This window comes from Salmo salar, chromosome 03 (genome assembly GCF_965601325.2).
Source record: "Salmo salar chromosome 03, fSalSal1, whole genome shotgun sequence".
NCBI classification, from domain to species: Eukaryota; Metazoa; Chordata; class Actinopteri; order Salmoniformes; family Salmonidae; genus Salmo; species Salmo salar.
Window position 1 is genome coordinate 5,166,474 of NC_138293.1, and position 25,317 is coordinate 5,191,790.

The 25,317-nt window shown below is 41.6% G+C and overlaps 1 protein-coding gene across 5 annotated transcripts in view; it reads right to left on the reverse strand.

Moving 5' to 3' along the window:
• The window catches only part of LOC106596771 (receptor-type tyrosine-protein phosphatase mu), a 300,100-nt gene that overhangs the window by 230,814 nt on the left and 43,969 nt on the right, over positions 1-25,317 (reverse strand). For all 5 annotated transcript variants that reach the window (XM_082973221.1, XM_082973223.1, XM_082973222.1 and 2 more), the window contains one exon: positions 10,521-10,598. In XM_082973221.1, coding sequence (XP_082829347.1) covers positions 10,521-10,598 — 78 coding nt within the window. The remainder of the gene's footprint in view (positions 1-10,520; positions 10,599-25,317) is intronic.

The window sequence follows — 25,317 nt, forward strand, 5'->3', positions numbered from 1 at the left end:
TGTTTATATAAGTGGCTGATCTCTCTCTCTGTTTATATAAGTGGCTGATCTCTCTATCTCTATGTTTATATAAGTGGTTGATCTCTCTCTCTGTTTATATAAGTGGTTGATCTCTCTATCTCTATGTTTATATAAGTGGTTGATCTCTCTCTCTGTTTATATAAGTGGCTGATCTTTCTATCTCTATATTCATATAAGTGGTTGATCGCTCTCACTCTCCTTCTGTTAAAATTATTGGTTGATCTCTCCCTGTTTATATAAGTGGTTGATCTCTCTCTGTTTATAAGTGGTTGATCTCTCTCTCTCTCTGTCTCTCCTTATATAAGTTGTTGATCTCTCTCAGTTTATATAAGTGGCTGATCTCTCTGTTAATAGAAGTGGTTGATCTCTCTCTCTGTTATTAGAAGTGGTTGATCTCTCTCTCTCTGTTTATAAGTAGTTGAACTCTCTCTCTCTCTCTCTATGTTTATATAAGTGGTTGATCTCACCCTCTGTTTATATAAGTGGTTGATCTCTCTCTATGTTTATATAAGTGGTTGATCTCTCTCTCTCTGTTTATGTAAGTGGTTGATCTCACTCTCTATTTACATAAGTGGTTGATCTCTCTCTGTTTATATAAGTGGCTGATCTCTCTCTGTTTACATAAGTGGTTGATCTCTCTGTTTATATAAGTGGCTGATCTCTCTCTCTGTTTATATAAGTGGTTGATCTCTCTCTCTGTTTATAGAAGTGGTTGATCTATCTCTCTCTCTGTTTATATAAGTGGCTGATCTCTCTCTGTTTATAGAAGTGGTTGATCTCTCTCTCTGTTTATAGAAGTGGTTGATCTCTCTCTCTGTTTATATAAGTGGTTGATCTCTCTCTCTCTCTCTCTGCTTATATGTGGTTGATCTCTCTCTGTTTATATAAGTGGTTGATCTCTCTCTCTCTCTGTTTATAGAAGTGGTTGATCTCTCTCTCTCTGTTTATATAAGTGGCTGATCTCTCTCTATTTATAGAAGTGGTTGATCTCTCTCTGTTTATAGAAGTGGCTGATCTCTCTCTATTTATAGAAGTGGTTGATCTCTCTCTCTCTCTGTTTATAGAAGTGGTTGATCTCTCTCTGCTTATATAATGGTTGATCTCTCTCTGCTTATATAAGTTGTTGATCTCTCTCTATGTTTATATAAGTGGTTGATCTCTCTCTCTCTGTTTATATAAGTGGTTGATCTCTCTATCTCTCTGTTTATATAAGTGGCTGATCTTTCTATCTCTATATTCATATAAGTGGTTGATCGCTCTCACTCTCATTCTGTTTAAATTAGTAGCTGATCTCTCCCTGTTTATATAAGTGGTTGATCTCTCTCTGTTTATAAGTGGTTGATCTCTCTCTCTGTTTATAAGTGGTTGATCTCTCTCTCTCTCTCTCTCTCTCTCTGTCTCTCCTTATATAAGTGGTTGATCTCTATCTATGTTCATATAAGTGGTTGATCTCTCTCCCTGTTTATAAAAGTGGTTGATCTCTCTCTCTGTTAATAGAAGTGGCTGATCTCTCTCTGATTATATATGTTGTTGATCTCTCTCAGTTTATATAAGTGGTTGATCTCACCCTCTGTTTATATAAGTGGTTGATCTCTCTCTATGTTTATATAAGTAGTTGATCTCTCTCTATGTTTATATAAGTGGTTGATCTCTCTCTCTCTGTTTATGTAAGTGGTTGATCTCTCTCTCTCTGTTTATGTAAGTGGTTGATCTCTCTCTCTCTCTCTGTTTATGTAAGTGGTTGATCTCACTCTCTGTTTACATAAGTGGTTGATCTCTCTCTGTTTATATAAGTAGCTGATTTCTCGCTGTTTATAAAGTGGTTGATCTCTCTCTCTCTCTGTTTATATAAGTGGCTGATCTCTCTCTGTTTATATAAGTGGCTGATCTCTCTATCTCTATGTTTATATAAGTGGTTGATCTCTCTCTCTGTTTATATAAGTGGTTGATCTCTCTATCTCTATGTTTATATAAGTGGTTGATCTCTCTCTCTGTTTATATAAGTGGCTGATCTTTCTATCTCTATATTCATATAAGTGGTTGATCGCTCTCACTCTCCTTCTGTTAAAATTATTGGTTGATCTCTCCCTGTTTATATAAGTGGTTGATCTCTCTCTGTTTATAAGTGGTTGATCTCTCTCTCTCTCTGTCTCTCCTTATATAAGTTGTTGATCTCTCTCAGTTTATATAAGTGGCTGATCTCTCTGTTAATAGAAGTGGTTGATCTCTCTCTCTGTTATTAGAAGTGGTTGATCTCTCTCTCTCTGTTTATAAGTAGTTGAACTCTCTCTCTCTCTCTCTATGTTTATATAAGTGGTTGATCTCACCCTCTGTTTATATAAGTGGTTGATCTCTCTCTATGTTTATATAAGTGGTTGATCTCTCTCTCTCTGTTTATGTAAGTGGTTGATCTCACTCTCTATTTACATAAGTGGTTGATCTCTCTCTGTTTATATAAGTGGCTGATCTCTCTCTGTTTACATAAGTGGTTGATCTCTCTGTTTATATAAGTGGCTGATCTCTCTCTCTGTTTATATAAGTGGTTGATCTCTCTCTCTGTTTATAGAAGTGGTTGATCTATCTCTCTCTCTGTTTATATAAGTGGCTGATCTCTCTCTGTTTATAGAAGTGGTTGATCTCTCTCTCTGTTTATAGAAGTGGTTGATCTCTCTCTCTGTTTATATAAGTGGTTGATCTCTCTCTCTCTCTCTCTGCTTATATGTGGTTGATCTCTCTCTGTTTATATAAGTGGTTGATCTCTCTCTCTCTCTGTTTATAGAAGTGGTTGATCTCTCTCTCTCTGTTTATATAAGTGGCTGATCTCTCTCTATTTATAGAAGTGGTTGATCTCTCTCTGTTTATAGAAGTGGCTGATCTCTCTCTATTTATAGAAGTGGTTGATCTCTCTCTCTCTCTGTTTATAGAAGTGGTTGATCTCTCTCTGCTTATATAATGGTTGATCTCTCTCTGCTTATATAAGTTGTTGATCTCTCTCTATGTTTATATAAGTGGTTGATCTCTCTCTCTCTGTTTATATAAGTGGTTGATCTCTCTATCTCTCTGTTTATATAAGTGGCTGATCTTTCTATCTCTATATTCATATAAGTGGTTGATCGCTCTCACTCTCATTCTGTTTAAATTAGTAGCTGATCTCTCCCTGTTTATATAAGTGGTTGATCTCTCTCTGTTTATAAGTGGTTGATCTCTCTCTCTGTTTATAAGTGGTTGATCTCTCTCTCTCTCTCTCTCTCTCTCTCTGTCTCTCCTTATATAAGTGGTTGATCTCTATCTATGTTCATATAAGTGGTTGATCTCTCTCCCTGTTTATAAAAGTGGTTGATCTCTCTCTCTGTTAATAGAAGTGGCTGATCTCTCTCTGATTATATATGTTGTTGATCTCTCTCAGTTTATATAAGTGGTTGATCTCACCCTCTGTTTATATAAGTGGTTGATCTCTCTCTATGTTTATATAAGTAGTTGATCTCTCTCTATGTTTATATAAGTGGTTGATCTCTCTCTCTCTGTTTATGTAAGTGGTTGATCTCTCTCTCTCTCTGTTTATGTAAGTGGTTGATCTCTCTCTCTCTCTCTGTTTATGTAAGTGGTTGATCTCACTCTCTGTTTACATAAGTGGTTGATCTCTCTCTGTTTATATAAGTAGCTGATTTCTCGCTGTTTATAAAGTGGTTGATCTCTCTCTCTCTCTGTTTATATAAGTGGCTGATCTCTCTCTGTTTATATAAGTGGCTGATCTCTCTATCTCTATGTTTATATAAGTGGTTGATCTCTCTCTCTGTTTATATAAGTGGTTGATCTCTCTATCTCTATGTTTATATAAGTGGTTGATCTCTCTCTCTGTTTATATAAGTGGCTGATCTTTCTATCTCTATATTCATATAAGTGGTTGATCGCTCTCACTCTCCTTCTGTTAAAATTATTGGTTGATCTCTCCCTGTTTATATAAGTGGTTGATCTCTCTCTGTTTATAAGTGGTTGATCTCTCTCTCTCTCTGTCTCTCCTTATATAAGTTGTTGATCTCTCTCAGTTTATATAAGTGGCTGATCTCTCTGTTAATAGAAGTGGTTGATCTCTCTCTCTGTTATTAGAAGTGGTTGATCTCTCTCTCTCTGTTTATAAGTAGTTGAACTCTCTCTCTCTCTCTCTATGTTTATATAAGTGGTTGATCTCACCCTCTGTTTATATAAGTGGTTGATCTCTCTCTATGTTTATATAAGTGGTTGATCTCTCTCTCTCTGTTTATGTAAGTGGTTGATCTCACTCTCTATTTACATAAGTGGTTGATCTCTCTCTGTTTATATAAGTGGCTGATCTCTCTCTGTTTACATAAGTGGTTGATCTCTCTGTTTATATAAGTGGCTGATCTCTCTCTCTGTTTATATAAGTGGTTGATCTCTCTCTCTGTTTATAGAAGTGGTTGATCTATCTCTCTCTCTGTTTATATAAGTGGCTGATCTCTCTCTGTTTATAGAAGTGGTTGATCTCTCTCTCTGTTTATAGAAGTGGTTGATCTCTCTCTCTGTTTATATAAGTGGTTGATCTCTCTCTCTCTCTCTCTGCTTATATGTGGTTGATCTCTCTCTGTTTATATAAGTGGTTGATCTCTCTCTCTCTCTGTTTATAGAAGTGGTTGATCTCTCTCTCTCTGTTTATATAAGTGGCTGATCTCTCTCTATTTATAGAAGTGGTTGATCTCTCTCTGTTTATAGAAGTGGCTGATCTCTCTCTATTTATAGAAGTGGTTGATCTCTCTCTCTCTCTGTTTATAGAAGTGGTTGATCTCTCTCTGCTTATATAATGGTTGATCTCTCTCTGCTTATATAAGTTGTTGATCTCTCTCTATGTTTATATAAGTGGTTGATCTCTCTCTCTCTGTTTATATAAGTGGTTGATCTCTCTATCTCTCTGTTTATATAAGTGGCTGATCTTTCTATCTCTATATTCATATAAGTGGTTGATCGCTCTCACTCTCATTCTGTTTAAATTAGTAGCTGATCTCTCCCTGTTTATATAAGTGGTTGATCTCTCTCTGTTTATAAGTGGTTGATCTCTCTCTCTGTTTATAAGTGGTTGATCTCTCTCTCTCTCTCTCTCTCTCTCTCTGTCTCTCCTTATATAAGTGGTTGATCTCTATCTATGTTCATATAAGTGGTTGATCTCTCTCCCTGTTTATAAAAGTGGTTGATCTCTCTCTCTGTTAATAGAAGTGGCTGATCTCTCTCTGATTATATATGTTGTTGATCTCTCTCAGTTTATATAAGTGGTTGATCTCACCCTCTGTTTATATAAGTGGTTGATCTCTCTCTATGTTTATATAAGTAGTTGATCTCTCTCTATGTTTATATAAGTGGTTGATCTCTCTCTCTCTGTTTATGTAAGTGGTTGATCTCTCTCTCTCTGTTTATGTAAGTGGTTGATCTCTCTCTCTCTCTCTGTTTATGTAAGTGGTTGATCTCACTCTCTGTTTACATAAGTGGTTGATCTCTCTCTGTTTATATAAGTAGCTGATTTCTCGCTGTTTATAAAGTGGTTGATCTCTCTCTCTCTCTGTTTATAGAAGTGGTTGATCTCTCTCTCTGTTTATATAAGTGGCTGATCTCTCTCTGTTTATATAAGTGGTTGATCTCTCTCTGTTTATATAATGGTTGATCGCTCTCTCTGTTTATATAAGTGGCTGATCTCTCTCTCTATTTACATAAGTGGTTGATCTCTCTCTCTCTCTCTGTTTATATAAGTGGTTGATCTCTCTCTCTATTTACATAAGTGGTTGATCTCTCTCTCTCTGTTTATAGAAGTGGTTGATCTCTCTCTCTCTCTCTCTCTGTTTATAGAAGTGGTTGATCTCTCTCTCTCTCTCTCTCTGTTTATAGAAGTGGTTGATCTCTCTCTCTGTTTATAGAAGTGGTTGATCTCTCTGTCTCTGTTTATATAAGTGGCTGATCTCTCTCTCTGTTTATGTAGGTGGTTGATCTCTCTCTCTCTGTTTATATATGTGGTTGATCTCACTCTCTGTTTAAATAAGTGGTTGATCTCTCTCTCTGTTTATGGAAGTGGTTGATCTCTCTCTCTCTGTTTATATAAGTGGTTGATCTCTGTTTATATAAGTGGTTGAACTCTGTTAATAGAAGTGGTTGATCTCTCTCTCTGTTTATGTAAGTGTTTGATCTCACTCTCTATTCACATAAGTGGTTGATCTCACTCTCTATTTACATAAGTGGTTGATCTCTCTCTGTTTATATAAGTGGCTGATCTCTCTCTGTTTACATAAGTGGTTGATCTCTCTCTGTTTATATAAGGGGCTGATCTCTCTCTGTTTATAGAAGTGGTTGATCTCTCTCTCTGTTTATATAAGTGGATGATCTCTCTCTATTTATAGAAGTGGTTGATCTCTCTCTCTCTGTTTATATAAGTGGTTGATCTCTCTCTCTCTCTCTTTCTGTTTACATACGTGGTTGATCTCTCTCTGCTTATATGTGGTTGATCTCTCTCTCTCTCTCTGTTTATATAAGTGGTTGATCTCTCTCTCTCTGTTTATAGAAGTGGTTGATCTCTCTCTCTGTTTATATAAGTGGCTGATCTCTCTCTGTTTACATAAGTGGTTGATCTCTCTCTGCTTATATAATGGTTGATCGCTCTCTCTGTTTATATAAGTGGCTGATCTCTCTCTCTATTTACAGGTTGATCTCTCTCTCTCTCTCTCTGTTTATATAAGTGGTTGATCTCTCTCCTTATTTACATAAGTGGTTGATCTCTCTCTCTCTCTATGTTTATAGAAGTGGTTGATCTCTCTCTCTCTCTGTTTATAGAAGTGGTTGATCTCTCTCTCTCTGTTTATAGAAGTGGTTGATCTCTCTCTCTCTGTTTATATAAGTGGCTGATCTCTCTCTCTGTTTATGTAGGTGGTTGATCTCTCTCTCTCTGTTTATATATGTGGTTGATCTCACTCTCTATTTAAATAAGTGGTTGATCTCTCTCTCTGTTTATGGAAGTGGTTGATCTCTCTCTCTCTGTTTATATAAGTGGTCGATCTCTGTTTATATAAGTGGTTGAACTCTGTTAATAGAAGTGGTTGATCTCTCTCTCTGTTTATGTAAGTGGTTGATCTCACTCTCTATTCACATAAGTGGTTGATCTCACTCTGTTTATATAAGTGGCTGATCTCTCTCTGTTTACATAAGTGGTTGATCTCTCTCTGTTTATATAAGGGGCTGATCTCTCTCTGTTTATAGAAGTGGTAGATCTCTCTCTCTGTTTATATAAGTGGCTGATCTCTCTCTATTTATAGAAGTGGTTGATCTCTCTCTCTCTGTTTATATAAGTGGTTGATCTCTCTCTCTCTCTCTTTCTGTTTACATACGTGGTTGATCTCTCTCTGCTTATATGTGGTTGATCTCTCTCTCTCTCTCTCTGTTTATATAAGTGGTTGATCTCTCTCTCTCTGTTTATATAAGTGGTTGATCTCTCTCTCTCTGTTTATATAAGTGGTTGATCTCTCTATCTCTCTGTTTATATAAGTGGCTGATCTTTCTATCTCTATATTCATATAAGTGGTTGATCGCTCTCACTCTCTTTCTGTTTAAACTATTGGTTGATCTCTCCCTGTTTATATAAGTGGTTGATCTCTCTCTCTCTCTGTCTCTCCTTATATAAGTTGTTGATCTCTCTCAGTTTATATAAGTGGCTGATCTCTCTGTTAATAGAAGTGGTTGATCTCTCTCTCTGTTATTAGAAGTGGTTGATCTCTCTCTCTCTGTTTATAAGTAGTTGAACTCTCTCTCTCTCTCTATGTTTATATAAGTGGTTGATCTCACCCTCTGTTTATATAAGTGGTTGATCTCTCTCTATGTTTATATAAGTGGTTGATCTCTCTCTCTCTGTTTATGTAAGTGGTTGATCTCGCTCTCTATTTACATAAGTGGTTGATCTCTCTCTGTTTATATAAGTGGCTGATCTCTCTCTGTTTACATAAGTGGTTGATCTCTCTGTTTATATAAGTGGCTGATCTCTCTCTGTTTATAGAAGTGGTTGATCTCTCTCTCTGTTTATAGAAGTGGTTGATCTCTCTCTCTGTTTATATAAGTGGTTGATCTCTCTCTCTCTCTCTCTCTGCTTATATGTGGTTGTTCTCTCTCTGTTTATATAAGTGGTTGATCTCTCTCTCTCTCTGTTTATAGAAGTGGTTGATCTCTCTCTGATTATATATGTTGTTGATCTCTCTCAGTTTATAAAAGTGGTTGATCTCTCTCTCTGTTCATATAAGTGGTTGATCTCTCTCCCTGTTTATAAAAGTGGTTGATCTCTCTCTCTGTTAATAGAAGTGGCTGATCTCTCTCTGATTATATATGTTGTTGATCTCTCTCAGTTTATATAAGTGGTTGATCTCTCTCTGTTTATATAAGTGGCTGATCTCTCTCTGTTTATATAAGTGGTTGATCTCTCTCTCTGTTTATATAAGTGGTTGATCTCTCTCTCTGTTTATAAAAGTGGGTGATCTCTCTCTCTGTTTATAGAAGTGGTTGATCTCTCTGTTTATAGAAGTGGTTGATCTCTCTCTCTGTTCATATAAGTGGTTGACCTCTCTCTGTTTATATAAGTGGTTGATCTCTCTCTGTGTTCATATTAGTGTATCAGAGTGACTTTACAGGTACCTGTAGTAACAGTGGACATGGCGATAGGAGCTGGCTGCCACACCTGTCCGCAACTACACCTCCGCTTCTTACTCAACTACACTCCCCCTCCTCCTGAACTACACATCCCTCCTCCCCAACTACACCCCCTTCCTCCAAAACTACACCATCCCCTCCTCCCCACCTACACTCCCCTCCCCTCTCCTCCTGAACTACACTCCTCTCCTCCTGAACTACACTCCGCTCCTCCCCAACTACACTCCCCCTTCTCACCAACTACACTCCCCCTTCATCCCAACTACACTCCCCCCTCATCCCTAACTACACCTCCCCCCTCCACCCTAACTACACCTCTTCCCTCCTCCCCAACTACACTCCCCCCTCCTGGCCAACTTCTCTCCCCCCTCGTCCCCAACTACACCTCCCACCTTCTCCCCACTTACACCTCCCCCGTCCATCCCAACTACACTCCCCCCCACATCCAGTCCGTATGTCTGACCATGCATATGAGAGGTCAAACATGTTACATAGGTGACATCACAACGCACAGCATGGGTGAAATCACACGCAGTGAGGATGGAATGGAGAGAAGCCAGCCTCAGCCCAGGGCGGGGATAACCACAGAGATAAGACAGGGAGGAAGAGGAGGAATAGAAAGAGTAGGATTAGGAAGAGGAGGAGGACGAGGAGGAAGCAGCAGGCAGGTATGGAGGTGAGGAAGCCATCATCAGTAACAGAGCTGTTCCCTCCCAATACTTTACTGCATGTATATAGAAATAGGTTTTCTTTGTCAAAGTCTTAATGATAAAGCAAGTTAAACGGTGAATCCTATAATACACTCAGCAGAAATGGATATAGTGGTAAAAGAAGACGTGTCTCACCTAAGATAGCAGTTGGCACAAAGGGATCTGTTCATAATCCCAAAACAAGTGCAGAAGTTGGAGGAAGAAGAGGAGGAGGAAGAGGAGAGAAAATAGCAGTAAATAAAAGCATGCAAGAAAAGAGGAGAGCTAAATACCAGAGCAAAGTGAATGTGATTGTAGATAGAGAAGAGGAGGAGGAGGAGGAGGAGGAGGAAGAGGAGAAGGAGGAGGAGGAAGAAGAGGAGGAGGAGGAAGAAGAGAAGGAGGAGGAGGAAGAAGAGGAGGAGGAGGAGGAAGAAGAGGAGAAGGAGGAGGAGGAAGAAGAGGAGGAGGAGGAAGAGGTGGAGGAAGATGAGGAAGAGGAAGAGGGAGAGGGAGAGGAGGAGGAAGAGAAGGAGGAAGAGGAAGAGGAGGAATAGAAGGAAGAGGAAGCAGAGGAAGTGGAAGAGGAGGAAGATGAAGGGCAGGAAGAGGAAGGGGAAGAGGAGGAAGAAGAAGAGGAGGAAGAAGAGGAGGAAGAGGAGGTGGAAGAGGAGGAAGATGGGGAAGAGGAGGAGGAAGAGGAGGAGGAGGAAGAGGAGGAGGAAGAGGAGGAAGAGGAGTGATAGAAGGAAGAGGAAGAGGAGGAGGAGGAGAGATTGACAAAACAATACAGTCTTATAGCAGGAGACAGAAGAGCTGCTAAACACAGAGAGATAGAAGACCAAACGCACATTGAACAGTAGATAAGGCTAGAAATATAGTAAATAAATAAATAAAATGAATATAGTACATTCACACACAGACGATGTTGGTTATCATTAATGCATAGACTTTCGATTCATTTCAATCAATCAAAAAACACATGATTAATGCAACAAACACACACGGGACTAAAGCTAAACTTAAGTTAACTCTCATTTCCCAACCATTGACTTGTACTCTCTGCTATCTACTGTGATCCTACTATGGCAGAATGGTGAGGAGTAAAGGTGGAGTAAAGGTGTTTACCTGGGTAGTAGGACTTGAGAAGCGTTGTACTGAGAGTATTAGACTTATTCAGGGTGAAGGAGGAGGGAGACGACGGAGCTAGAGACAGAAAACAAACCATCAACTTACAATCTGAACAGAATCATAGGACCAGAACATGACTAATGTGAATCATAGACCAGAACATGACTAATGTGAATCATAGGACCAGAACATGACTAATGTGAATCATAGACCAGAACATGACTAATGTGAATCATAGACCAGAACATGACTAATGTGAATCATAGGACCAGAACATGACTAATGTGAATCATAGACCAGAACATGACTAATGTGAATCATAGACCAGAACATGACTAATGTGAATCATAGGACCAGAACATGACTAATGTGAATCATAGACCAGAACATGGCTAATGTGAATCATAGACCAGAACATGACTAATGTGAATCATAGGACCAGAACATGACTAATGTGAATCATAGGACCAGAACATGACTAATGTGAATCATAGGACCAGAACATGACTAATGTGAATCATAGACCAGAATATGACTAATGTGAATCATAGACCAGAACATGGCTAATGTGAATCATATGACCAGAACATGGCTAATGTGAATCATAGACCAGAACATGACTAATGTGAATCATAGACCAGAACATGACTAATGTGAATCATAGACCAGAACATGGCTAATGTGAATCATAGGACCAGAACATGACTAATGTGAATCATATGACCAGAACATGGCTAATGTGAATCATATGACCAGAACATGACTAATGTGAATCATAGGACCAGAACATGGCTAATGTGAATCATATGACCAGAACATGACTAATGTGAATCATATGACCAGAACATGGCTAATGTGAATCATATGACCAGAACATGGCTAATGTGAATCATAGACCAGAACATAAAACATTTGAATCATCAGATAAGCAGATTCCTAACACAATACATAGTAATACATAGCAATAAATAGTAATATATTTAGGTTGTCAGTGCTGAACACTAGGTAATGGAAGTCATTACAACAATAAGGTTAGAGTTTTGGACATGTCTATTGACCATGTAATCTAGGACCAACACCATGTCATCTAGGACCAACACCATCTAGGACCAACACCATCTAGGACCAACACCATCTAGGACCAACACCATCTAGGACCAACACCATGACATCTAGGACCAACACCATGTCATCTAGGACCAACACCATCTAGGACCAACACCATGTCATCTAGGACCAACACCATGTCATCTAGGACCAACACCATGTCATCTAGGACCAACACCATCTAGGACCAACACCAAGTCATCTAGGACCAACACCATCTAGGACCAACACCATGTCATCTAGGACCAACACCATCTAGGACCAACACCATCTAGGACCAACACCATCTAGGACCAACACCATCTATGACCAACACCATGTCATCTAGGACCAACACCATGTCATCTAGGACCAACACCATGTCATCTAGGACCATCACCATGTCATCTAGGACCAACACCATCTAGGACCAACACCATCTAGGACCAACACCATGTAATCTATGACCAACACCATCTAGGACCAACACCATCTAGGACCAACACCATCTAGGACCAACACCATGTAATCTATGACCAACACCATCTAGGACCAACACCATCTATGACCAACACCATCTAGGACCAACACCATCTAGGACCAACACCATCTAGGACCAACACCATCTAGGACCAACACCATCTAGGACCAACACCATCTAGGACCAACACCATGTCATCTAGGACCAACACCATCTAGGACCAACACCATCTAGGACCAACACCATCTAGGACCAACACCATCTAGGACCACCACCATCTAGGACCAACACCATGTCATCTAGGACCAACACCATCTAGGACCAACACCATCTAGGACCAACACCATGTAATCTATGACCAACACCATCTAGGACCAACACCATCTAGGACCAACACCATCTAGGACCAACACCATCTAGGACCACCACCATCTAGGACCAACACCATGTCATCTAGGACCAACACCATATAGGACCAACACCATCTAGGACCAACACCATCTAGGACCACCACCATCTAGGACCAACACCATCTAGGACCAACACCATCTAGGACCAACACCATCTAGGACCAACACCATGTCATCTAGGACCAACACCATGTCATCTAGGACCAACACCATGTCATCTAGGACCAACACCATCTAGGACCAACACCATCTAGGTCCAACACCATCTAGGACCAACACCATCTAGGACCAACACCATGTCATCTAGGACCAACACCATCTAGGACCAACACCATCTAGGACCAACACCATCTAGTACCAACACCATCTAGGACCAACACCATCTAGGACCAACACCATCTTGGACCAACACCATCTGGGACCAACACCATTTAGTACCAACACCATGTCATCTAAGACCACCACCATGTCATCTAGGACCAACACCATCTAGGACCAACACCATCTAGGACCAACACCATCTAGGACCAACACCATCTAGTACCAACACCATCTAGGACCAACACCATCTAGGACCAACACCATCTTGGACCAACACCATCTGGGACCAACACCATTTAGTACCAACACCATGTCATCTAGGACCACCACCATCTAGGACCAACACCATCTAGGTCCAACACCATCTAGGACCACCACCATCTAGGTCCAACACCATGTCATCTAGGACCAACACCATCTAGGACCAACACCATGTCATCTAGGACCAACACCATCTAGGTCCAACACCATGCCATCTAGGACCAACACCATCTAGGACCAACACCATCTAGGACCAACACCATCTTGGACCAACACCATTTAGGACCAACACCATCTAGGACCAACACCATCTAGGACCACCACCATTTAGGACTAACACCATCTAGGAGCAACACCATGTCATCTAGGACCAACACCATGTCATCTAGGACCAACACCATGTCATATAGGACCAACACCATGTCATCTAGGACCAACACCATGTCATATAGGACCAACACCATGTCATATAGGACCAACACCATGTCATCTAGGACCAACACCATGTCATCTAGGACCAACACCATGTCATCTAGGACCAACACCATGTCATCTAGGACCAACACCATCTACGACCAACACCATGTCATCTAGGACCAACACCATCTAGGACCAACACCATCTAGGACTAACACCATCTAGGACCAACACCATGTCATCTAGGACCAACACCATGTCATATAGGACCAACACCATGTCATCTAGGACCAACACCATGTCATCTAGGACCAACACCATGTCATCTAGGACCAACACCATGTCATCTAGGACCAACACCATCTAGGACCAACACCATGTCATCTAGGACAAACACCATGTCATCTAGGACCAACACCATGTCATCTAGGACCAACACCATCTAGGACCAACACCATGTCATCTAGGACCACCACCATCTAGGACCAACACCATCTAGGACCAACACCATCTAGGTCCAACACCATCTAGGACCAACACCATCTAGGACCACCACCATGTCATCTAGGACCAACACCATCTAGGACCAACACCATCTAGGACCAACACCATCTAGGACCAACACCATCTAGTACCAACACCATCTAGGACCAACAACATCTAGGACCAACACCATCTTGGACCAACACCATTTAGGACCAACACCATGTCATCTAGGACCACCACCATCTAGGACCAACACCATCTAGGTCCAACACCATCTAGGACCACCACCATCTAGGTCCAACACCATGTCATCTAGGACCAACACCATCTAGGACCAACACCATGTCATCTAGGACCAACACCATCTAGGTCCAACACCATCTAGGACCAACACCATCTAGGACCAACACCATCTGGGACCAACACCATGTAATCTAGGACAAACACCATGTCATCTAGGACCAACACCATCTAGGACCAACACCATGTCATCTAGGACCAACACCATCTAGGACCAACACCATCTAGGACCACCACCATTTAGGACCAACACCATCTAGGACCAACACCATTTAGGACCAACACCATCTAGGACCAACACCATTTAGGACCAACACCATGTCATCTAGGACCAACACCATCTAGGACCAACAACATCTAGGACCAACACCATCTAGGACCAACACCATCTAGGACCAACACCATGTCATCTAGGACCAACACCATCTAGGACCAACACCATGTCATCTAGGACCAACACCATCTAGGACCAACACCATCTAGGACCACCACCATTTAGGACCAACACCATGTCATCTAGGACCAACACCATGTAGGACCAACACCATCTAGGACCAACACCATCTAGGACCAACACCATCTAGGACCAACACCATCTAGGACCAACACCATCTAGGACCAACACCATCTAGGACCAACACCATCTAGGACCAACACCATTTAGGACCAACACCATCTAGGACCAACACCATGTCATCTAGGACCACCACCATTTAGGACCAACACCATCTAGGACCAACACCATCTAGGACCAACACCATCTAGGACCAACACCATCTAGGACCACCACCATTTAGGACCAACACCATCTAGGACCAACACCATTTAGGACCAACACCATCTAGGACCAACACCATTTAGGACCAACACCATGTCATCTAGGACCAACACCATCTAGGACCAACACCATGTCATCTAGGACCAACACCATCTAGGACCAACACCATCTAGGACCAACACCATTTAGGACCAACACCATGTCATCTAGGACCAACATCATCTAGGACCAACACCATCTAGGACCAACACCATTTAGGACCAACACCATGTCATCTAGGACCAACACCATGTCATCTAGGACCAACACCATCTAGAACCAACACCATCTAGGACCAACACCATCTAGGACCACCACCATTTAGGACCAACACCATCTAGGACCAACACCATTTAGGACCAACACCATGTCATCTAGGACCAACACCATGTCATCTAGGACCAACACCATCTAGAACCAACACCATCTAGGTCCAACACCATCTAGGACCACCACCATTTAGGACCACCACCATCTAGGACCAACACCATTTAGGTCCAACACCATGTCATCTAGGACCAACACCATGTCATCTAGGACCAACACCATGTCATCTAGGACAAACACCATCTATGACCAACACCATCTAGGACCAACACCATCTTGGACCAACACCATTTAGGACCAACACCATTTAGGACCAACACCATTTAGGACCAACACCATCTGGGACCAACACCATTTAGGACCAACACCATTTAGGACCAACACCATCTAGGACCAACACCATCTTGGACCAACACCATCTAGGACCAACACCATCTAGGACCAACACCATCTAGGACCAACACCATCTAGGACCAACACCATCTAGGACCACCACCATCTAGGACCAACACCATCTAGGACCAACACCATGCCATCTAGGACCATCACCATGTCATCTAGGACCAACACCATGTCATCTAGGACCAATACCATGTCATCTAGGACCAATACCATGACATCTAGGACCAACACCATGACATCTAGGACCAACACCATCTAGGACCAACACCATCTAGGACCAACACCATCTAGGACCAACACCATCTAGGACCACCACCATCTAGGACCACCACCATCTAGGACCAACACCATCTAGGACCAACAACATCTAGGACCAACACCATCTAGGACCAACACCATGACATCTAGGACCAACACCATGTCATCTAGGACCAACACCATCTAGGACCAACACCATCTAGGACCAACAACATCTAGGACCAACACCATCTAGGACCAACACCATGTCATCTAGGACCAACACCATGTCATCTAGGACCAACACCATCTAGGACCAACACCATGTCATCTAGGACCAACACCATCTAGGACCAACACCATCTTGGACCAACACCATTTAGGACCAACACCATCTAGGACCAACACCATCTAGGACCAACACCATCTAGGACCAACACCATCTAGGACCAACACCATCTAGGACCAACACCATGTCATCTAGGACCATCACCATGTCATCTAGGACCAACACCATGTCATCTAGGACCAACACCATGACATCTAGGACCAACACCATCTATGACCAACACCATGTCATCTAGGACCAACACCATCTGGGACCAACACCATGTCATCTAGGACCAACACCATATAGGACCAACACCATGTAATCGAGGACCAACACCATGTCATCTAGGACCAACACCATCTGGGACCAACACCATGTCATCTAGGACCAACACCATATAGGACCAACACCATCTAGGACCAACACCATGTCATCTAGGACCAACACCATGTCATCTAGGACCAACACCATGTCATCTAGGACCAACACCATCTATGACCAACACCATGTCATCTAGGACCAACACCATGTCATCTAGGACCAACACCATGTCATCTAGGACCAACACCATCTAGGACCAACACCATCTAGGACCAACACCATCTAGGACCAACACCATGTCATCTAGGACCAACACCATGACATCTAGGACCAACACCATCTAGGACCAACACCATTTAGGACCAACATCATTTAGGACCAACATCATATAGGACCAACACCATATAGGACCAACACCATGTCATCTAGGACCAACACCATCTAGGACCAACACCATCTAGGACCAACACCATCTAGGACCAACACCATCTAGGACCAACACCATCTAGGACCAACACCATCTTGGACCAACACCATCTAGGACCAACACCATCTAGGACCAACACCATCTAGGACCAACACCATGTCATCTAGGACCAACACCATCTAGGACCAACACCATGTCATATAGGACCAACACCATGTCATCTAGGACCAACACCATGTCATCTAGGACCAACACCATGTCATCTAGGACCAACACCATGTCATCTAGGACCAACACCATCTGGGACCAACACCATCTAGGACCAACACCATGTCATCTATGACGAACACCATCTAGGACCAACAATATCTAGGACCAACACCATGTCATCTAGGACGAACACCATCTAGGACCAACAATATCTAGGACCAACACCATGTCATCTAGGACCAAACCCATCTAGGACCAACACCATCTAGGACCAACACCATGTCATCTAGGACCAACACCATGTCATCTAGGACCAACACCATCTAGGACCAACACTATCTAGGACCAACACCATCTAGGACCAACACCATCTATGACCAACACCATCTAGGACCAACACCATCTAGGACCAACACCATCTAGGACCAACACCATGTCATCTAGGACCAACACCATCTAGGACCAACACCATCTAGGAACAACACCATCTAGGACCAACACCATCTAGGACCAACACCATGTAGGACCAACACCATGTCATCTAGGACCAACACCATCTAGGACCAACACCATCTAGGACCAACACCATCTAGGACCAACACCATGTCATCTAGGACCAACACCATGTCATCTAGGACAAACACCATCTATGACCAACACCATCTAGGACCAACACCATCTAGGACCAACACCATCTGGGACCAACACCATTTAGGACCAACACCATTTAGGACCAACACCATCTAGGACCACCACCATTTAGGACCAACACCATCTAGGACCAACACCATCTAGGTCCAACACCATTTAGGACCAACACCATCTATGACCAACACCATCTAGGACCAACACCATCTAGGTCCAACACCATCTAGGACCAACACCATATAGGACCACCACCATTTAGGACCAACACCATCTAGGTCCAACACCATGTCATCTAGGACAAACACCATGTCATCTAGGACCAACACCATGCCATCTAGGACCAACACCATGCCATCTAGGACCAACACCATGCCATCTAGGACCAACACCATGCCATCTAGGACCAACACCATGTCATCTAGGACCAACACCATCTAGGACCAACACCATCTAGGACCAACACCATCTAGGACCAACACCATGTCATCTAGGACCAACACCATCTAGGAACAACAACATCTTGGACCAACACCATGTCATCTAGGACCAACACCATGTCATCTAGGACCAACACCATGTCATCTAGGACCAACACCATGTCATCTAGGACCAACACCATCTAGGACCAACACCATCTAGGACCAACACCATGTCATCTAGGACCACCACCATGTCATCTAGGACCAACACCATCTGGGACCAACACCATCTAGGACCAACACCATGTCATCTAGGACCACCACCATGTCATCTAGGACCAACACCATGTCATCTAGGACCAACACCATGTCATCTAGGACCAACACCATGTCATCTAGGTCCAACACCATCTAGGACCATCACCATGTCATCTAGGACCATCACCATGTCATCTAGGACCATCACCATGTCATCTAGGACCATCACCATGTCATCTAGGACCAACACCATCTAGGACCAACACCATCTAGGACCAACACTATCTAGGACCAACACCATCTAGGACCAACACCATCTAGGACCAACACCATCTAGGACCAACACCATCTAGGACCAACACCATGTCATCTAGGACCAACACCATCTAGGACCAACACCATCTAGGACCAACACCATCTAGGACCAACACCATCTAGGACCAACACCATCTAGGACCAACACCATGTCATCTAGGACCAACACCATGTCATCTAGGACCAACACCATGTCATCTAGGACCAACACCATGTCATCTAGGACCAACACCATGTCATCTAGGACCATCACCATGTCATCTAGGACCATCACCATGTCATCTAGGACCAACACCATCTAGGACCAACACCATCTAGGACCAACACCATCTAGGACCAACACCATGTCATCTAGGACCAATACCATGTCATCTAGGACCAACACCATCTAGGACCAACACCATGTCATCTAGGACCAACACCATCTAGGACCAACACCATGTCATCTAGGACCAACACCATGTCATCTAGGACCAACACCATATAGGACCAACACCATGTAGGACCAACACCATGTCATCTACAGTGGTTGCTACAGTGTTTGCTCAACTAAAGGTTTTGAGATTATGCTGTGGGATTTAGAGGTAATTTGTGGTTTAGTACAGTACCCTGCGTCACTGCGTCAATGCTCCAGACCGGCGCAAGGGGGAGTTAGAGCATTGATTCTGCTTACTGGAAAATACTCTTTCAAAATTAATGGAAGAGGCAAGTGGAAGGGGTAAAAGACAGCATTCAGATGTCAAAACAGTGCTGTTCTGGCATGGGGACTGTTCTTGATAAATCAATTAGATTTTTATTTTCACTGAATCTCTGTTTGGGTATAGGTTAGACTGCAATTAGGGTGTGGAAATGTTTAGATAATTGTTCTTTTACTGTAGTACTGTAGCCTACTCCCGACCCAACCCGTCACCTCGTACAGCACCATTATGGGCTATTAGCAGGTCAATAGATACTTTGTGCAAGGCAATTGATCAGGATGAAAAACTTTGCAAACACTGCATCGCAGTGCAAACTGCGTTGCTACAGACGCTGGTTCGATACCCGTGCCGGCCGCAACCGGGAGACCCATGAGACGATGGTGGGCTTCTGGTTTCTCTCCCTCTAAAAACCAGAAATAATTCATTCAAAATAACAAACTTGCTTTATTTACAAATTAGTAACATTGTCTCCTCCCATGTTCAAGGACGGCCTTTTTCCTCGCTCACTTTCGGTTATTTGGAAAAAAAATAATCTCCAAAATATAGTTATTTTTTAAACAACTCATAGAAAGTTGTTTGCAATTTCAGTTTAATCCAAAGACAGAACAAATAATACAACAAATGTTGTGGTTAAACTCAAATATACTAATTGATTAAAAAAAATTACTTTATCATTTGGAATCCTTTAACAAGTGGAAGAAGGAAAAAGTATTATAGTTAACTCTGTTTTCACAAGCGTAGCAGGCTGTGATTTCTGCAAGCAACGTTTCTAGGACGGGCTATTAGCAGGACAATAGACTTTTTCCTATTATTCAGATTACAACCTCTCACTTTCAGTTATTTGAAAACGAAATCATGTCCAAAATATTGTTGTTTTTTTTCCAACAAGGACTTGAAAATGAGATTGTGATTAATAAATTAATTAATAAATTGTGATTAACTGTGATTAATAAATTAATAAATTCGTTCAATACATTGGAATACAAAATAAGCCATCCATCCACCCAATTGAGCCGTAGCTGAGAGGATCACCAAAACTAAAGGTATTTTTGTTTCAGTGCATTTTCTTTAAAATACACACCATGCCACACACCAGACGACTGCGTTAAAGGGATGACTAACTTGTCTAACAACACTAGTATAAACAGCTACACATGACATCAATAGACGGTTAAACAAGGTCAAGGGGCTCAGGATTTTGGAACCTGGACAGTCCCTGGGTGGGAAGTTGGGATGTCAATTTCAAGACATCCACATTTTAACAGACAGTCAGTTGAGGTCAAAGCTTAAATGTCTTGTGCAGGGGCGTCATTTCCTACCGAGCAGTGGAACACGACTAATGGGAGGGAGGGGTAGAAGGGTCTAAATCAGGATGGCCTGGGTCAGATTATATGGGGTCACGATCAGGCTCCAAGGCCTAGCCCCAGACAAAGCTGTTAGAGACGGAGTTTGGTATAAGGTTTTAAGGATTAGGGTATAGTGTTATTCAACAATAGCCATGCCGTGGTAATGTATACAGGACAGAGTCATTCCACCAAATGGGTTCCTTTTGAGTGCCTTTGATATTTTAAGTAAAAATTGTGCACCAATATTGAATTTTAAAAGCCTGTTATATTAAATTAAGTGCACTTTAATAAAGACCGCATGGATACATTTGCCAAGTGTTTTCAAAGCTGTTATCAAGGCAAAGGGTGGCTATTTGAATAATCTCAAATATAAAATATATTTAGATTTGTTTAACACTTTTTTTTGTTGGTTACTACATTATTCCTTATGTGTTATTTCAGTTTTGATGTCTTCACTACTATTCTAAAATGTAGAAAATAGTAAAAACTAAAGAAAAACCCTGGAATGAGTAGTTCTAAAACCTTTGACCGGTAGTGTACGTCTGTCCCTCATTTTAAAGTCAACTGTGTTTTGTGAACGGAATTATAATTTTTATACGGATGAAACTCTTAACTTTTTTAAATATTTTTTCAAAAGAAACATTGAACATCTAATAGTCAAATCAAAATGTAAAAGCACGTGAACTGGTTCTACTCCTTTTGATCATTCTCTGGTATTTTGCTGAGCGGGTCAAACATAACAGTTACCCATTGTCACGCTGTTATTGAATGAGTCGGGAGACAGGCGCAAGAATGCGTAATAGGGTTTTTTATTGTACCCAAATTACGGCGTGCCATGTAAAGGCACGGGGACGAAGACCAAACAAACACGTATACAAAACACATGGTAGGAAACCAAACAAAAGAGGTGTACCTCGAATAAATAACATGAGCGCACAATGATTAACACGAGACCCGTAATCATCTGCACAATCCACAACTTGCACGAAAGCCAAAACACACAGCACAGGTACTTACACTAACCAATAGACATTGTAACAATAATCAACAGGACACTGGTAAACCAAGGGCACACTTATACCATTACTAATCACTGGGAATAGGGGCCAGGTGTGCGTAATGAAAGTTTCGGTGGGATCCGTGACACCCATAGATAGACAGGATAGAAATGTTTTAACAAAACCTTTTTTTTTTTTTGTGAAGCTTGCATTGATTTACCACACACTATTGGGCTCAACAAGCTCCCATTCCTCCAGTCACAAGTGGATTTATGGATTTCAGATGAAATGGTAAAACCTGTTAAGGTCAACCCTGTAACTTTATTTGGCACTTATTATAGTATATATTTTGTATTTAACCTCTTGAGATGGGAAAACATGTTTTTTATGAAGTTGAACATGCACTCTTTATGACATAATTTTAAAATTAGGTAATATCAACAACAACAACAAATTTGGGGGACCAAGTCACAATTCTCAAAAATGCAACAACGACCGTACTATACTGAACCAAAGTCAAGTGGGTATTACAGAGACTGAGGTGCTGAAAGGTGTTAGCTTTAAAACATAAACACAACATGTAAAGTGTTGGTCCCACGTTTCATGATCTGAAATAAAAGATCCCAGAAATGTTCCATAAGCACAAACATATGCCATGTGCTTATTTCTCTCAAATGTTGTGTACCTATTTGTTTACATCCCCATTAGCTGCTGTCAAAGCAGCAGCTACTCTTCCTGGGGTCCAGCAAAATTAAGGCAGTTTATACAATTTTTAAAACATTACAATACATTCACAGATTTCACAACACATTGTGTGCCCTCAGGCCCCTACTCCACCACTACTACATATCTACATATACAGTTGAAGTCTGAAGTTTACATACACCTCAGCCAAATACATTTAAACTCAGTTTTTCACAATTCCTAACATTTAATCCTGGTAAAAATTCCCCTGTCTTAGGTCAGTTAGGATCACCGATTTATTTTAAGAATGTGAAATGTCAGAATAACAGTAGAGAGAATGATTTATTTCAGCTTTTATTTCTTTCATCACATTCCAAGTGGGTCAGAAGTTTACGTACTCTAAATTAATATATGGTAGCACTGCCTTTAAATTGTTTAACTTGGGTCAAACGTTTTGGGTAGCCTTCCACAAGCTTCCCACAATAAGTTGGGTGAATTTTGGCCCATTCCGCCTCACAGAGCTGGTGTAACGGAGTCAGGTTTGTAGGCCTCCTTGCTCTCACATGCTTCTTCAGTTCTGCACACAAAGTTTCCATAGGATTGAGGTCAGGGCTTTGTGATGTCCACTCCAATACCGTGACTTTGTTGTCCTTAAGCCATTTTGCCACAACTTTGGAAGTATGCTTGGGGTCATTGTTCATTTGGAAGACCAATTTGCCACCAAGCTTTAACTTCCTGACTGATGTCTTGAGATGTTGCTTCAATATATCCACATCATTTTCCCCTCTCATGATGCCATCTATTTTGTGAAGTGCACCAGTCCCTCCTGCAGCAGAGCACCCCCACAACATGATGCTGCCACCCCCGTGCTTCATGGTTGGGATGGTGTTCTTCGGCTTGCAAGCCTCGCCCTTTTTCCTCCAAACATAACAATGGTCATAATGGCCAAACAGTTCTATTTTTGTTTCATCAGACCAGAGGACATTTCTCCAAAAAGTACGATCTTTGTCCCCATGTACAGTTGCAAATCGTAGTCTGGCATTTTATGGCGGTTTTGGAGCAGTGGCTTCTTCCTTGCTGAGTGGCCTTTCAGGTTATGTCGATATAGGACCCGTTTTACTGTGGATATAGATACTTTTGTACCTGTTTCCTTCAGCATCTTCACAAGGTCCTTTGCTGTTGTTCTGGGATTTATTTCCCCTTTTCGCACCAAAGTACGTTCATCTTTAGGAGACAGAACGCATCTCCTTCCTGAGCGGTATGACGGCTGCGTGGTCCCATGGTGTTTATACTTGCGTACTATTGCTTGTACAGTTGAACGTGGCATGTTCAGGCATTTGGAAATTGCTCCCAAGGATGAACCAGACTTGTGGAGGTCTACAATTGTTTTTCTGAGGATTTGGTTGATTTCTTTTGATTTTCCCATGATGTCAAGCAAAGAGGCACTGAGTTTGAAGGTAGGCCTTGAAATACATCCACAGGTACAGCTCCAATTGACTCAAATGATGTCAATTAGCCTATCAGAAGCTTCTAAAGCCATGACATCATTTTCTGAAATTTTCCACGCTGTTTAAAGACACAGTCAATTTAGTGTATGTAAACTTCTTACCCACTGGAATTGTGATACAGTGAATTATAAGTGAACTAATCTATCTGTAAACAATTGTTGGAAAAATTACTTGTGTCATGCACAAAGTAGATGTCCTAACCGACTTGCCAAAACTATAGTTTGTTAACAAGAAATGTGTGGAGTGGTTGAAAAACAAGTTTTAATGACTCCAACCTAAATGTATGTAAACTTTCGACTTCAACTGTATCTACAGTACTAAATCCATGTGTATGTATAGTGCATATGTTATCGTGTGTGTGTGTATGCATGTGTCTGTGCCAATGTTTGTGTTTCTTCACAGTCCCCGCTGTTCCATAAGATGTTTTTTTTATCTAATTTTACTGCTTGCGTCAGTTACTTGATGTGGAATAGAGTTCCATGTAGTCATGGCTCTATGTAGTACTGTGTGCCTCCCATAGTATGTTCTGAACTTGGGAACTGTGAAGAGACCTCTTGTGGCATGTCTTGTGGGGTATGTATGGGTGTCCGAGCTGTGTGCCAGTAGTTTAGACAGACAGCTCGGTGCATTCAACATGTCAATACCTCTCATAAATAAAAGTAGTGATGACGTCAATCTCTCCTCCACTTTCAGCCAGGAGAGATTGACATGCATATTATTAATATTAGCTCTCTGTGTACATCCAAGGGCCAGGCATGCTGCCCTGTTCTGAGCCCATTGCAATTTTCCTAAGTCCTGACCACACGACTGAATAGTAGTCAAGGTGCGACAAAACTAGGGCCTGTAGGACCTGCCTTGTTGATAGTGCTGTTAAGAAGGCAGAGCATTGCTTTATTATGGACAGACTTCTCCCCATCTTAGCTACTATTGCATAAATATGTTTTGACCATGACAGTATACAATCTAGGGTTACTCCAAGCAGTTTAGTCATCTCAACTTGCTCAATTTCCACATTATTTATTACAATATTTAGTTGAGGTTAAGGGTTTAGTGAATGTTTTGTTCCAAATACAATGCTTTTAGTTT